The sequence below is a fragment of the Archocentrus centrarchus genome, chromosome 12 (genome assembly GCF_007364275.1).
Source record: "Archocentrus centrarchus isolate MPI-CPG fArcCen1 chromosome 12, fArcCen1, whole genome shotgun sequence".
Lineage (NCBI taxonomy): Eukaryota > Metazoa > Chordata > Actinopteri > Cichliformes > Cichlidae > Archocentrus > Archocentrus centrarchus.
The window spans coordinates 7,720,628-7,735,709 of record NC_044357.1 but is presented as its reverse complement, the minus strand read 5'-3'; the positions used below and the strand labels follow the sequence as shown (position 1 = coordinate 7,735,709).

Below are 15,082 nucleotides of genomic sequence, written 5' to 3'. Positions count from 1 at the left end.
GCCAGTTGCTCTATCACATGCATCCGTAGTTTGCTGGTTAACACCGGAAATCTGTTCCTATAATGTAATAGTGAAAGCCCACACGGCTTCCCATCACAGCACAGCCCTCTTTCACATGGCGCAGAGATGTGGAGGAGGGGGGGGGACAAGCCGGACTGCGCTCACAGAAGGATAAGGTGGATGGATAATCTTTCATTTTAATGATTTTTAATATCTTTCTGTCATTTTTGTTGCGCTTTGAAATCAAAACTGCGCCATATTCAGCCCACCACGCCCGGAGCTCAGCTGCCAGAGTCGCTGTTGCATTCTGCTGAACTTGTTGCGCAAAGTTAATTTCCCCTTTCGTGGAGAGGAATAAGGTAACTACCTCGAGAACAACTACTTTACTTCCTTAATTTTGCTAAATCTTTCGTTTCCAGCTCAGGGGAGTAGTTGTTGCAGCTTGTTGTAGGGTTTTTTTGTGGACTTAAATCGTGCGATGTGACCCAAGGATACACGGGAAGGGGGGACGGGTGGGGGGGACGGGGGGTTGCTGTATGAACAACCATTATGTGTGTGTGTTTACCTTGGAAGGTGAAGTTGTAACCAGTAATGATTTTGAGCTCCGTGGGGGCTTGCTGCCTCAGCCCGGAGGCCAAAGAGGCTCGCAGGATCAACGATGAGATTGAGAGGCAGCTCCGCCGGGACAAGAGGGATTCCCGACGGGAATATAAGCTCCTTTTGCTCGGTAAGGGACATGATACGGTCTTTCTTTAACAGCTCTATGATAGGCCGGAGGTGGAAGAAGTTTTCAGGACTTCCACTGAAGAAGCAGCATCCCATTAAAACATCAAACCCACCAAAAATGTTTAGGTGGCCTCTTCAAGAGGCTCTTTGTATCTTACGTTTCGTATCATTTGATTTCTAAAATTGGTCGAGTTGGAGCTGATTTTCTTTTTGAATATTACATAACTATCACATAACAGCTTCATATGTTGAATATTTCTATTTATAATGTTGACACACAAAGTAGCGAGTGTTAAATTTGTGTAACGCGGTGGAAGAAAAATGTTAAGCTGTTCCTGTCTGCATCAATCTGACCCCTCAAAACATAGATGGAAACATGATTAAGCGCTCTGGAGTATGTTATGATTCATTTGTGGCTGAACGGAGGCAAATTATAAACAGTGGAGTACGCGGCAGGATTATAAAAGTACTCAATTACTAATTCTGATTTCAAGATTTTCTGTAAGTAGAAGGTAAAGAATTGGTGGAACACTTTCTGCATCAAAAATTTGTCTTTTTACTGTGCATTATATTATTAGATTTGTATATATATTTTTAGTCTTTTCTCACTATTATTTATTTAAAATAATAAATACTTCATTGATAGTGAAGGAAATTTAGACATCCAAGCATGAATCAAACACGAAATAACAAATACAGATTCAAGAATGCAAGAGAAATTTTAATGGGGTAACAGATGGGTTGGCCTTATGCCATTCACTAATGAGAACATATCATAGGACATGTGCATAGTATTCTCTGTGAGGTGAGGTGAAGTGTAGACAACACAAAGGTGGTTACAATACAGGCGAACTGTACAGGTATTCACAGTGTAAGGGTTTTAACTACTTTTAGTTGTGTCTGAAACATAAAAGGCGCGTTACACTGCACAGAATGTTCATAAGACTTCACAAGCAAAGAGTTTGGATACTACTAGATGTAGTTTATTTGAATTTGCGTGTAGAATTAGAAAGCTAAAGTACATACCAGGGTGAGAAAAAACAGATTTGACACTCATTTCCCCCTTAACTCTAGCATTAAACATTTGCATTGAAATGTGGATTGAAATATTGTGTGTACTAAGTGAAGTCTGTGCTGTGGAGAAATCATCATATTGCCTGACTGTAGTATTCGGGCGGTTTATGTTTTATACACCAAACCCCAAGTTTTGAGGTGACACTGATCAGTGGTTGCTGTATAATTTGGACCAACATTATTACTCTCATGAGGTGATCACATCCTTGTATCTAAAAAAACCAACCAACCAAACAAAAAACCCCCCCCGCAGTTTAACATAGTTTAAGCTTTATTGGCACAACACACAATTGCAAGGAGAGCTGTGTTCCAAAAAAACATGGTAAAGAGAAAACAGTTGATCAATGACAGAGCTACACCCTCCAGTTCTCCAGAACGGTCCATCAGCAGGTCAGTGCAGTTCATCTGATAACAGCACTTTTCACAATCACAGCAGTAAGCAATCTTCTGTTACTGTACGTGGAATATCATATCAGGAAATGTGAACACTGACTCGTCAGGTTTTTTTCTTAAGAAACGAATAACATTTTGCCTTGCGTCACCCACTTTTCCAGCTTTTCCTGGAAAGCCATGAGCGTGTTAGCCTGTAGCTTCTTGAGCTTGTGCTTATAATTCTGCGCAAACTATAACAAATTTACATATGTTAGTAACATTATCACTAACAGTTATACATGGAAGTGTGTTGAGTGCTTACCGATCAAGCTTCCATGATTGATGGTTTACAGTTTTTCTTTCCCAATATCTTTACAGCTGCTCCCAAATATCCAGTGTGGATTTTTACTACAGGAGTCTTTTAGGTTTAACCTAAAAGAAAAGTATTGATGGACTCATGAGTGCTTAATGATAGTGTACAATGAAAGTGTACAAAAATAGATTAGTCATAGTTAAAAGTCGGAAATGTTATAAGCTACATATACACTCAACAGGTACTTCTTTAGTTACTCCTTGCTTGTACTGGGTACTACTATCCCCTTCTGTCCTCAGAACTGCCTTAATTCTTTGTGGCAACGATTCAACAAGGTGCTGGAAACATATTCACATGATAGCATCGCACAGTTGCTGTGGATTTGTCAGATGTGACTCTCCTGTTCCACCAGATCCCAAAGGTGCCCTATTGGGATGAGATCTGGTGACTGTGGAAGCTGTTTCAGTACAGCGAGGTTATTGACACGTTCAGCCTGTAACAGACTTGAGCTCTGTGACGTGTACTATCCTGCTGGCAGTAGCCATCAGAAAATGTGTCATAAAAGGAAGGACATGGTCAGCAGCAAAATGCTTTTATGTTTTTTACACCGAATTCTGACCCTGCCGTCCGAATGTTGTGCCAGAAATCGAGACTCATTAGGGCAGGTAACATTTTTCCCGTCTTTTGTTAAGTTCATTCAAACTGTAGGCTCAGTTTCCTGTTCTTAGGTGACAGAAGTGGGGGGCCATTGTGGTTTTCTGCTGCTGTAACCCATCTGCTTTGAGGTTCTACACCTTGTGTGTTCAGAGATGCTTTTCTGCATGCCTGGTTGTAAGGGGTGGTTCTCTGAGTTGCCTTCCTTGCAGCTTGAAACAGTCTGGCCATTCTCTTCTGGCCTCTGGCATCAACAAGGTATTTTCTTCCAGAGAACTGCCGCTAACTGGATATTTTTTCTTTTTCGGGGCGTTCTCGGTAAACCCTTGCGATGGTTGTTTGGGAAAGTCCCGTTAGATCAACAGATTCAACAGAAATACTCAGAGCAGCCCGTCTGGAACCAAAAATCAAGCCACGTTCAAAGTCGCTTAAATCCCCTTTGTTCTCTAGTCTGGTTCTCGGTTTGAATTTCACCAGGTTGCCTTGACCATGTCTGCATCCCTAAATGCTGTCACTGCCATGTGATTGGCTCATTAGATGTTTGCGTCAATGAATTGTTGAACCAGTGGACCTAATAAAGTCCCACATTTTATTTTACTATTTGACAAAGGAAAGCATCATGAATGTTGTGATTAAATGGAAGGTCTAAAGCAGTCAAGCTGGTTGTTCTGTTTTTAAAAATAGCTGACTCATGCTGCAAGTATCACTGCTCTTGTGCCTTCAGCAGTCAGCGCTGTGTATCTCTGCCCTAAACTAATTTCAGCCTGAGATTAGAATGGTGCACATAACTTTAAGTGCTCCACAATAACATATTAAAGTGGCATACTTTTGCTTTCATACGTGCACAGAGTTGTTGACAAAGAGTGCTGTTATTTCTGCATTGTCAGCTACTTGGGGAAATGTTGCAATATCTCTTTTGAGATTACAAAATGTAACATCTGACGCAAGTCCAAGATAACATGAGAGGAAATAGGCCTGATATATTGCCTGATCATAATTAACAGTAAATCAGTCCCTCTGTGTAGCATCTGTGTAGCCTTAAAAAGTTTATTCCTCTGACCTACAGACCTCCAACCAATGCTGCTAACAAAAGGCAAGAGTCTACATCCATGCTGCTAGTGAGAACATGCTCGGGTGTAGTGGCTCCTTGAGCTAAATAGTAACATCTTCATGCTTTCATGCTCACCGCTGTAAAGCATGAAGTCCATTGGTAGATGTAATGATTATCATGCTGCGTGAGCATTTACTAATTTACACTGCACACAAAATGCTGGTGAGAATCAGTGCTGGGTATTTGGATGTGAAAGAAAACCGTGAAAGTGCTGAATTTTTGATCTGATGTTGAAAAGTCAGGAGCTTATCAGCGGGGTGCACAATCAGCCCAAAAAGGAATGTGGAGGTCAACGGACAAAAAAGTGGTGGAATGAAAGACTGGAGACTTCCAAGGTTGAGCTTTGTGTGGTTTCTGTAGATCCAACATGTTCACTTGCGTACCACATGAATCTAGGTCTGAAAATAGTTCTCCGTTTATTCATATTAAAGTCTAATTCTATCATCTTCTGCTGCTTCAGCGGAGCCTTTTAAAGCTGTATAGTTGTGAAATGTTTGAAAGTGTGAATAGGATCAGCAGCAGAATGTAAGTAAGTTTGTTTACTCAAGTTCTGACATGTCTGTGCTAGTTAAATATTTCTGTCCTTCCATATGTGGCTAATATTGTTAAATGTACTCTGTTCATTTTATAGCCTCAGTTGCTGCTTGTTTTGCAGATTTAGATGATTAAATCTAACATTATTATATTAGTATAAATTATACCTTACTGTTTTACATTAAGCCAAAGTTCAGTACATAAATTATAATTAGCTCCAGCTTCAAAATATAAGTGATGTAGTTATTATGCCTGAACAATTTTGATCCTGTCATGTAATGAAAATGGGAATTCTGTACAGTGAGTACTTATACTTGAGGTACTTTAAGGGTGTTTTGTACTTTTGCTTTAGCAGGATTTTAATTAAAAGCTTTTTTCATGTAGTATTTTCCTTATATATCCTTAATATGGTTGTATATTTTTATGGTGTAGTACTACTGCTTTTACTTAAGTAAAGAACCTAGATCAGGGGTGTCAAACATAAGGCCTGGGGGCCAGAATCAGCCCAGCAAAGATGTCAATCTGGCCCACTGGACTGCTTTAGAAAATGTAAGTGCACGTAAGTGCCATTCATACTACTCCAGAGTAATTAATAAATAAACAATTAAATGACTATCTACTATCAATTCTCTACTGTAGAAATTTCTGTTTTTCACAATAGGTACACAGTAAAAAAAAAAAAAAAAGAAAGAAAGAAAAAGAAAAGAAAAATCAGTGATTTAAACACAAACTTTCTGATCAAGGAGCTACAAGAACTTTTTCTGTAATTTTATTCGTTTATTTCTTACAATTTAATCCAATGAGTCATGCTGACAGATTTCCTTAATTTATTACTTCTTCCACCACTATACAAACCAGTTAGACTATATGAAACAATTTTCAGGCTCTTGTGCATTGTCCACTGTAAAACTTAATACCACCTGTATTAGGGCTACACCATTCTGTATTAATTTCCCGTGGGTCCTTAGTGGACCAAGAACCAGTTTGGGGGGGAAGTTTTGGGTTTACACAAAATATGGAAGTCATAAAGTATAAAGAGGAGGACAGGTTCATTGTAATGTTGGTCTTTTGATGGGATTTTAAAAAAAATCAAAAAATTAATAAAAAAATAAATAAAACTGTTTATGTATCTCCTGTTGGCTAGGAACTGGTGAAAGTGGTAAGAGCACTTTCATTAAACAGATGAGGATCATCCATGGCCGCGGATACTCTGATGAGGACAAGAGAGGCTTCAAAAGGCTTGTGTACCAGAACATTTTCACAGCCATGCAGGCCATGATCCAGGCCATGAACACACTGCAGATCCCCTACAAGTATGAGCACAACAAGGTAGGCCTGTGTCCTTTCTTCGCCTCTTTGCTCAGACCAATTGAGAAAGCGCTTTTATCACACACAGTCCCACAGAAGCATGTGGAAGGTTTACTGATAGACCCTGCAGTGTGTATTACTGTGTGCTTAAGGTGAAGCCTTTCTGGTAATTTGCAACAGTGTTTAGTTTTGCATTCTTGCTGCCAGAGTGTTTTGTCTACTTACGGAGTGGGCTGTCTTTTTGAAGTATACACAGTGTCACACTGCAGGCATGTACAAACTGGTATTCCTGAACCAAGAATTACCCATTATTCATACAGGAATCTGTTTGTCATACCAACTGCAGGTACGTATCAGTGATGAAAAACTTGCTAGCTCACACATAGAGACTACAATGGGTAAAGCTCCAGGTTAGGATGCAGTCCAGAAGAGTGGGGCCGGACCTTTGGCACTGATAGTCTGAGTCAGCATGTGGGCTGTATTTTTTCTTTCCTGCAGTGTTGATGGTGTTCTGTAAAAGCTCACAGGATGGCACTGTTTGTACGCAGCCAACTTGCGTTTATTAGCATTGAACCATGGCGAGCCTTTAGGTCAGTGAGGTCAAGACACCAGAAATACCAGAAATGAATGCGTGCATTGATCTAGCCGGAGTGCCCTCAGATCAACTTCACTGTACACAACTGTTTACTAACTGTCTCTCTGATCACAAAAAAGTGCAGTGGGCTCGTGTCCAGAATCCATATTTACTGCTCACTATTGAATAAACTATTGACTGTCTGTTTGAATAATTTAACAAGTGGTGGTTTCAGGCAGTCAGTGTATCAAGTCACGCTTCACTAAACCTCATCCCTGAATGCTGAAATTGTAGCTTAGCATCTATAATTAGACACAAAAAACCCATCCAAAGATTGGAGTCTTTTTCCAACCTCTCTGAAACAAACAAATAAAAAACACAAGAGAACAATGGTAAACTGGGCTTTATATGCTCATGTAAAAGTCTGCCTCAATAACTAGCTTTTTGCCTGTGATTTCGAATTACTTCCAGATGATGAAGAACATCTTAACTTGGCGAAGCTCCGTCCTGTTCCTAATGTTTGATTCACTGACCGAACACACGGGTTTGTTCTCATTCTGAAAGCCTTTTTCTTATGTAATGCCAAAAGTGTTACTTTTAGCTTACTTCTTGTGGACCGGGGTTATTTAGGGCCTCGGTCACACTTGCCTAGTCACTGGGCGGCAACTTTTGGCCGCTAGGGAAGATCGTGTATTTCCAGACTGGTTGGAGAGTGGGTGCTGGAGGTCGATGGCTGTCATGTGGTGAAATAGGTCACAATGAGGGAGCTGCACTGAAAACCTCCTTGTAATTAATTTGGTCGCTAGCGGTGTGGAATTAAAAAGCAAGATTAATCTTTTAGTGAATTGATGAGATTTTTTTGGTTGCTGTCAGGTGGACAGTGACTGAAGGGGGAAGAAGAGGTTCAAACAAACAAACAAAAACAGGGCCATCGTTTCTCCAAAGTAAAGAATGAGAGTATATTGTGAAGCAGGAGCAGTTCAGTCAGCCCGGGCAAAACAAACAAACCAAAAAAACTGGAAAATCCCTTCCAGCGACTTCTACGCTTCTAACATATATGACTCATCAAACCGATATCTGATTCTACTGGCCTTTTTGGAGCGTTGCAGTGTAATTTGGTAAGGATATATTTCTTAACACTGGAATTGGCATATAAGAGATCATGGAAACTGACATAAAGACAAGTTCTGATTCTCATGTTTAGCAGTGGAGCATCAAACAAAGCTGCCCACATGCAAAAAATGTCTGTAAGAGCACCTTGCACAGTAAGGCCACCAGGCAAATTTCCAGTTAAATGTTTCTGGCAGCAGCAACTGAGAATAAACTGAACAGGATCTACAAGTTCACCCATAAATTACAGCTCGTACTTCAGCTCGTGAATAAGTGCTTTCTGGTTAAATGTGGGCATGAGTTACCAGTGTAGTGATGGAGTGTGTGCATTAGGGGAAATGCTCATGTCTAATCTGAAACAAATTAGGACATTAAGGGAAATTTGAGATGAAAAATTCTGAGAAGACATTAGACCTTAAATTGCAAACCCGGGAATCCAGGATAAACAGAGTCTGAGCAGTAGGAATGTCGAAGTGCTCACTTTGAATGTTGGAGGCAGCAATGACGTTTTAGTAACAGAGTTGTGGGCTGACAGTGGTTTAAACAAGCAAAAAGCAAACTTATGTAGGCAGCCTTCATTTCTTCAAGTCCATTGGCTGCTATCAAAAAGTTGTCTTAGACTGTGTGTTGATGTTAGTTTCAGTCCATGATTGAGCCTGAATCCAACTCTGAATTCCATCTTTGATATTTGAACAAACTGCGTAGCTGTAGTAATCACCCCTTCCTTCCAGCTTCATCAGCTATAATGCTGCCAAAACAGTTGTGCAAGAGATGTTTCCCATAAAGAGCTCTATTTATTTCTGGAAGTGTTGGGTCGTGCAGTTAATTTCAGCTTGTTATTCTGATGCTCAGGCCAACGCCACCATCGTCAGTAAGGTCGATGTGGAACAGCTCGTAGCATTAACCAACCCATACGTTGATGCCTTGAAGAGCCTGTGGAGTGACCTGGGAATAAAGGAATGCTACAATCGGAAGAGGGAATACCAGCTCTCAGACTCAGCCAAATAGTGAGTGTAAACAGATGAATAACTCCTCAGATGCTGTCAAATAGTTTCCAGGGATTCATATGCCAACTGTCTTTTTAATGCACTGAGGACACTGATCTTAGTCATTTTTCCATTTAAGGTTGTTGAAAAAATTCTTAAAAAGAATCACATTTAAATTCTCAATAATTCACTGCATTGTGATGTAACTGAGACAGACACAGCCGTGCCTTAAATATTCCACAATAAATGTCTTCCCTCTCTCCGTCCCTGTCCTGGTTCTTCATCGGTCTTTCTGTCATCAGTTTTCATTTTCATTTCTTAATGCTGCATTATCCTCCTCTTCTGCTGTTAGCTATCTGGATGACTTGGATCGAATTTCTGATACTGGGTATCTGCCAACTCAGCAAGATGTCCTGAGAGTGAGGGTGCCCACAACAGGTATCATAGAGTACCCCTTTGACCTGGAGGGCGTGGTGTTCAGGTGAGGGTTTTTATTTTCTTGGGGTCCATCACAAATAACACAACAAAACCCGTGTAAATCAATGCAAGCATTGCCTACAAGCTGAGAACATTAGACATGTTATAAATATGGATACATTAAAATTAAATAAAGGAGAGAAAGAAAAACCTGCTGTAAAAGCTGCACCTGCAACCTCAGAAATGAGCTGCTTCCTTAGTACGATGTCTTTGCGATGTTGGATTGCACCACTGTCCATATACATCATTTTGGTACATTCACTGCCAGTGAGTTGCCATCCTGCTTTTTATTCTTTTTTATGCCCCCAGGATGAACTTTAACCCTTTTGGTAACCAAATACCTGCAAGAATAATGACATTCAGCCAGGATCGTGTCCTTATTGATACTTAATATTATCAAGTATAAGCAAAAGCAAGCACACAAGCAATACTTTCACCTGCTTGCCCTTGCCTTATAACAGCTGTTTTCCATTGATTTAAACCTGTGACTGCAGGATGGTGGATGTGGGTGGCCAGCGTTCAGAGAGGAGGAAATGGATCCACTGTTTTGAGAAAGTCACTTCCATCATGTTCCTGGTGGCACTTAGCGAATATGATCAGGTCCTCGCTGAGTCTGCCAATGAGGTAAGAAGCAGGCTACAAAATAACAATCTAATCTGCTTCTGTATATATTGTTGCTTTCTACATGGGAAGAGAAAGAAGCTTACTTTGGGATAAAAAAAAAAAATCGCTGGATAGGACACAAAGGGACTTTGTTTTCTTTGTTTAAGGCCAAACCTGTTAGGTGGAAATGATGACCTAGATTTCTGCAGAGTCCAGCTTCAGCCTGCCTTCTCTCTCTCTCTCTCTCTCTCTCTCTCTCTCTATCTCTCTCTCTCTCTTTGTGCTTCTCTCTCTCTCTCTCTCTCTCTCTCTCTCTTTGTGCTTCTCTCTCTCTCTCTCTCACTTTCTGGCCACATTGATGAACCTCATCTCAACCCTCCTTTGTGGCAGTGCTCACAGTTCAGCTGCAGGGGGAGCTCTAAAGTCACTTTAGTCCAACAAAGGGCACCTCTTTGCAAGGCCTGTTCACTTGATGAGATTATAGCCAATTGAATTTGCTCACGCAGACAGCTGAAGTACTGCTGTACTTGAGCAGTGATTGTCATTGTGTTTCACATGCGCTGTGTTGTGTTTCACGTGTTTGCTCCTGTTCATTTGTTCTTCACAGAACCGAATGGAAGAAAGCATGGCCTTGTTCAAGACAATCATAAGCTACGAGTGGTTTGATGAATCCTCGATCATCTTGTTCCTCAACAAGATAGACTTACTTGAGGAAAAAATCATGTATTCACATTTGGTTGACTACTTCCCGGAGTACGAAGGTAAGAGGAAGTTGTGCACTCACAGCACACATTTGAATACAACATGGTTGTAGCTTAAAAGAGCACCTTGGTCCATCCATTTTCCTGATTTGCTCTGTCTTTCAAATAGCAGACTTTCTCTGACAGTCAAATTCTGCTTTAATTCAACACACACACACACACACACACACACACACACACACACACACACACACACACACACACACACACACACACACACACACACACACAGAGTCCTTTTTATGGTTCACTGACATTAGCTCCTATACGCAAGTGGTTAAACACAACTGTACCAGCATGTTTTCAGCTGTTATTTCAGATGGCTGTTTTTTTATTAATATGCACGTAAACTAGCCAGCCATGATATTTCACTTTTTTCTTTTTTTTTAACACATAAATACTGAAATATTCCTGTGCTCTTCCCTCCTTCCAGGTCCTCCACAGGATGTCCAAGCAGGAAAACAATTCATCTTAGAAATGTTTGTCAGTCTGAACCCAGATGAGAAAAAAATCATCTACTCCCATTTCACCTGCGCCACAGACACAGACAACGTTCGGTTTGTCTTCTGCGCGGTGAAGGACCACATCTTGCAGAGCCACCTGAATGCCTACAACTTGGTTTAAAACGGCGGCGTTTTTATTTTATTTTTATTTTTTGCTGTAATTGAATCGGCTCTGTACAGCTGGCGGCCAGGAAAGCTCCTCTGTGGTTCTGTTTGCTTCACGCTGCTGTCGAACTCTTTAATCCAAAAACAGGAGATGGAGAAGTAACAGGGCTTGTCGTCAAATGGCTCTACTGCTGATGTGTTTCACATTTTCTAGCTGCACTCTTTGAAAGTGGATGTCTCCAAGTGTGACTTGGCGAGGAGGTCTGTCATAGTATGCACTGAATTTTACGGGGCGTTTTGTGGAGCAGTTTAAATGCACATGGATGAATTGAGAAGGGGGAACGGAGTATGTCAGTGGCCTCAAAAGCCCCAGAGGACTTCTAATGTACGAGGTCTCTGCTTCAGGGAATCTGTGGAGGTGAATGTCGACTAACTGCAATGCAGCGCCTCACGTCACTAATCCAAGTTTGTCATGGTTTGTTTTTCAAGCTGAAAAGCATTTGAAGCATCTGAATGCTTAGGTTGTGCCTTGACTTAAAGGGAACGAGTCATAATTAACACTAATGACACACTGACTTTATTCCAGCCATATCGCAAAGTATCGCACGCTCGATACTTTGTAGCACCGGCGCTTTTGCCTCACCTGCTCGGCTTTTGGCCTTTTCCCGCGGTGTTGTTTCAACTTTCATTTCAATCTGTGCACCTCACATTTGTCTGCTGTGCCACCGATAAACCACTTTTTATGAGCACGGCATTCCTTTTTTTTTTAAATTCTACACATTTCAAAGTGATATTTGCATTTATTTCTTGCATCAGTTGTACAGATGAATAGTGAGTTTCTTCAGTTCAGAGACTGTTTGGCTTTTTAAGTAGATGTCTTGCTTTTGCTCAGAAGCTTTTATAACTTCTCCTTTTATTTATCTGAAGGCATAGTGAACGTATTGCATGGTTGGGTAATCTCCCGCTGCGGTTATTTTTCTTTCTTTTTGCTCACATCACGGTCAGTGTTGAAACCGCTACAGGAAGAACTGTTAAATGTTAAATCATCTCTGACGCATTAGAAAAAAACTCACGAGCGTGTATCCGTGTCTTTGTTCTTCACAGAACCCCCTTCACTGTCCAATTTGTACCATTTTATTTATTGTGTATTTCACTCTGACTGCAATATCTTAATGCAGTCTTTTAAATGTGATTGGATAAATAAACAGTCTGTTCATGTCAGGTTTTCGGTCTTTGTCTGTGTTTACAAATCAGCTCCGGCACACTGATGGTTTGCCATTCAAGTGTTTGTCTTCTTGGCTGCTTGATGAGCTCATCTGGAGCGGTGTAAGTCCTGAAATCCTCCTCCGTGATACATCCATCTGGCTGGAGCCTACAGCAGTGGGCCCATATTTTTAGTCTTGTACGCAGGGATACAGAGTGTGGCAAAGAACCATTATTTTTGGAGGACGCTGAAAGTAATGTGGCAGTCGTACGTGACGCAAGGACAGATTAAAAGTGGAGGAGGCTGCTGGGCACCAAATCCTTGGTGGTCAGTTCTACATGCAGTCAATATAACCCCCACACAGACCCCGAATTAAAGAACAGCATCCTACATTTGACCTAAAAACATTATCCAATATAAGGAGCACCAGCTTTAATTGGAGGGGTTTAACAAAGGTAACAAAAGGTTTTACTGTTTAGGAATTACGCCCATTTTTATATACAGTCCCCTATTTTCAGAGGCTCAAAAGCAATCAGACAATTGACTGATAAGCAGCTTCATGGCCAGGCGAGGCCTGCTCCCTTGTTATTTCATGACAAATTAAGCAGACAAAAGCTGTGCAGTTGATTCCAAGTGTTGAACATTAACTATTTGGTGGCTTTTCACAAGAATTCTCAATATGAGGTTAAAAAAAAATGTTGATGCAAGTGAAGAAGGCCATCATTAGGGTGGAACAAAAACAACCACAACTATAAGAAAGATAGTCAAATCAACTATCTAGCACATAAAAGGAAGGAATGCACCGGCCGACTCAGCAACACCAACAACAAAAGGTCTGGAAGATGATCAAAGACAACTAAAGTGCATAATGACAGCATCATCTCCATGATTAAGACAAAAACAACTTCACAGCATCCAGCCAAGTCAAGAACACTCACAGGGAGGTAGGCACATCATTGGTAAATAGACTGGTTCTTCCCACTCAAGGTGAGCACTCAATGCTCTTTTTATTGCAAGCCTCACTCGCCCCAGTCACACACACTTTTATCTGGGCCTCAGCACTTTGTCTAACATTCACATTCGCAAACTCATTCACACTCTGATGGATGCTTCGTGGGCAACTCGGGGTTCAGTTTCCTTCATGAACGTAAACACAGAGGATTTACAACAAGGTGCAAATTACTGTTTACACTCAAGAAAAGGAAAGGCCAGGTTAGACTTTGTTCGTTGACGGTGTGACTGCTGATAGAAGCAGCAGGATGCGTTCTGAAGTGCACAGAGCTGTACTCTCTGCTCATATTCAGACAAGTCCTGCAAAACTGACCCGGCGCTGCTTCACAGTGCAAATGGATAATGAGCCAAAGCGTACTGCAAAAGCAACCCAAGAGTTTCACAAGGCTAAGAAATGAAATATTCTTCAATATTCCTGACATCCAGGAGTACTTGAGGACACTGTGGCATTACATTTAGTTGTGTTTAAAGTAAATAGTGACTAACTTTCTGTTCGCCTATCTGAATCATTATAGCACCAAGCATTTATTTACAAAGATGGGAGACAGGATTATTTATTTATCTATTTTTAATGAGGCCAAATAGAGATAAAAAAAAAGAGAAGCATGCATGTAATTGTAATTTGTACAAAGGCACTACATTAGTCCATCCTCCACCAATGCCAATGCCAGATTAATGGGAAAATTAAACTTGTCCGTCTTTGCTCATGCTCCACCTCTGCAGCAAGTTTGATGAAATTTGGCCCTTCATAAATGAATGAAACTGTTCAAACTCAGACTGAAGCAGTGGTTCTCAGAAATAAACTATTCATTATCTATAGTTTCATTATTTATCATGTTGAATAAAGTAATGCCGATCCCAAAACCTTAAATATTCTATTAAATTTGCAGTGAAATAACTAAATAGCTGCTGATTCTAGCTCCAAATATCCTACAGCCATGCGTGGATAGTCACAGCATAGGCTGACATTTCATAGCAGGAAAAGCAGAAAAAAATGGACTGATTCCGCTTCTGGGAAGTCCTGCTGTTGTACATGCTGGTTCGCTGCCTTGTGTTTAGTCCTTGTCTTTTTTTAGTGTCATCCGTGAAATTTATTTTTTTCACATTTTCAGCTCTTTGCATGTTGTGAGGTCTCTTCATGCAGACGGTCAGTCCATGGGCTAAGAGGGTGGGGGTGTACCACAAAGCGCAGTCAATCATATTCCAAGGGAAGCCCATTCCACCCCTGACGAACCAAGCCTGACTGAAGCTGAACTCACACACATTTTGTTTGTGACTTGCCCTTTCTTCAGAGGTCAGGGGTCGCGCCCTTGTGCCACCCAATGGCCCCTGGATGGTGAACCCTTTGACCTAGTCAGTAAGCAAGTCTGAGGGTGAAAGCACAGCATAAATCAGCCGTAAATCTTTGTTATGATAAACACTGTAACTTTGTGTGTGTGTGTGTGTCACAAGAATATCTCTGTTTATATCTCAAATCAGATCAGTTTTTTTTTTTTTTAGCAACATCAAACCCTTTAAGTCATGATATCTCAGCCTGTGCTGGTTCAGTTTGGGGCATTGATTTTATAGTGGGAGTTCCCAACTTTGTGGAATAACTTTGACCCATTTACACACATTTGAACTTGCTGGATAATGTTTAAGTCAAACCAATTAGAA

The 15,082-nt window shown here is 40.9% G+C and overlaps 1 protein-coding gene across 2 annotated transcripts; it reads left to right on the top strand.

Annotated features, from left to right (window-relative positions):
• Positions 1–82: 82 nt before the first annotated feature.
• On the top strand, positions 83–12,432 carry LOC115789062 (guanine nucleotide-binding protein G(q) subunit alpha-like). 2 transcript variants are annotated; one of them, XM_030742246.1, is made up of 8 exons: positions 83–359; positions 627–727; positions 5,929–6,113; positions 8,629–8,783; positions 9,115–9,243; positions 9,734–9,863; positions 10,450–10,603; positions 11,037–12,432. In XM_030742246.1, the coding sequence occupies exons 3-8, from the start codon at positions 5,967–5,969 to the stop codon at positions 11,225–11,227; spliced, it is 906 nt and encodes a 301-aa protein (XP_030598106.1). In that variant the 5' UTR covers positions 83–359; positions 627–727; positions 5,929–5,966; the 3' UTR covers positions 11,228–12,432. The 2 variants fall into 2 exon arrangements, with proteins under 2 accessions (XP_030598106.1, XP_030598105.1); XM_030742245.1 differs by having other exon boundaries at positions 574–727.
• Positions 12,433–15,082: the final 2,650 nt, after the last annotated feature.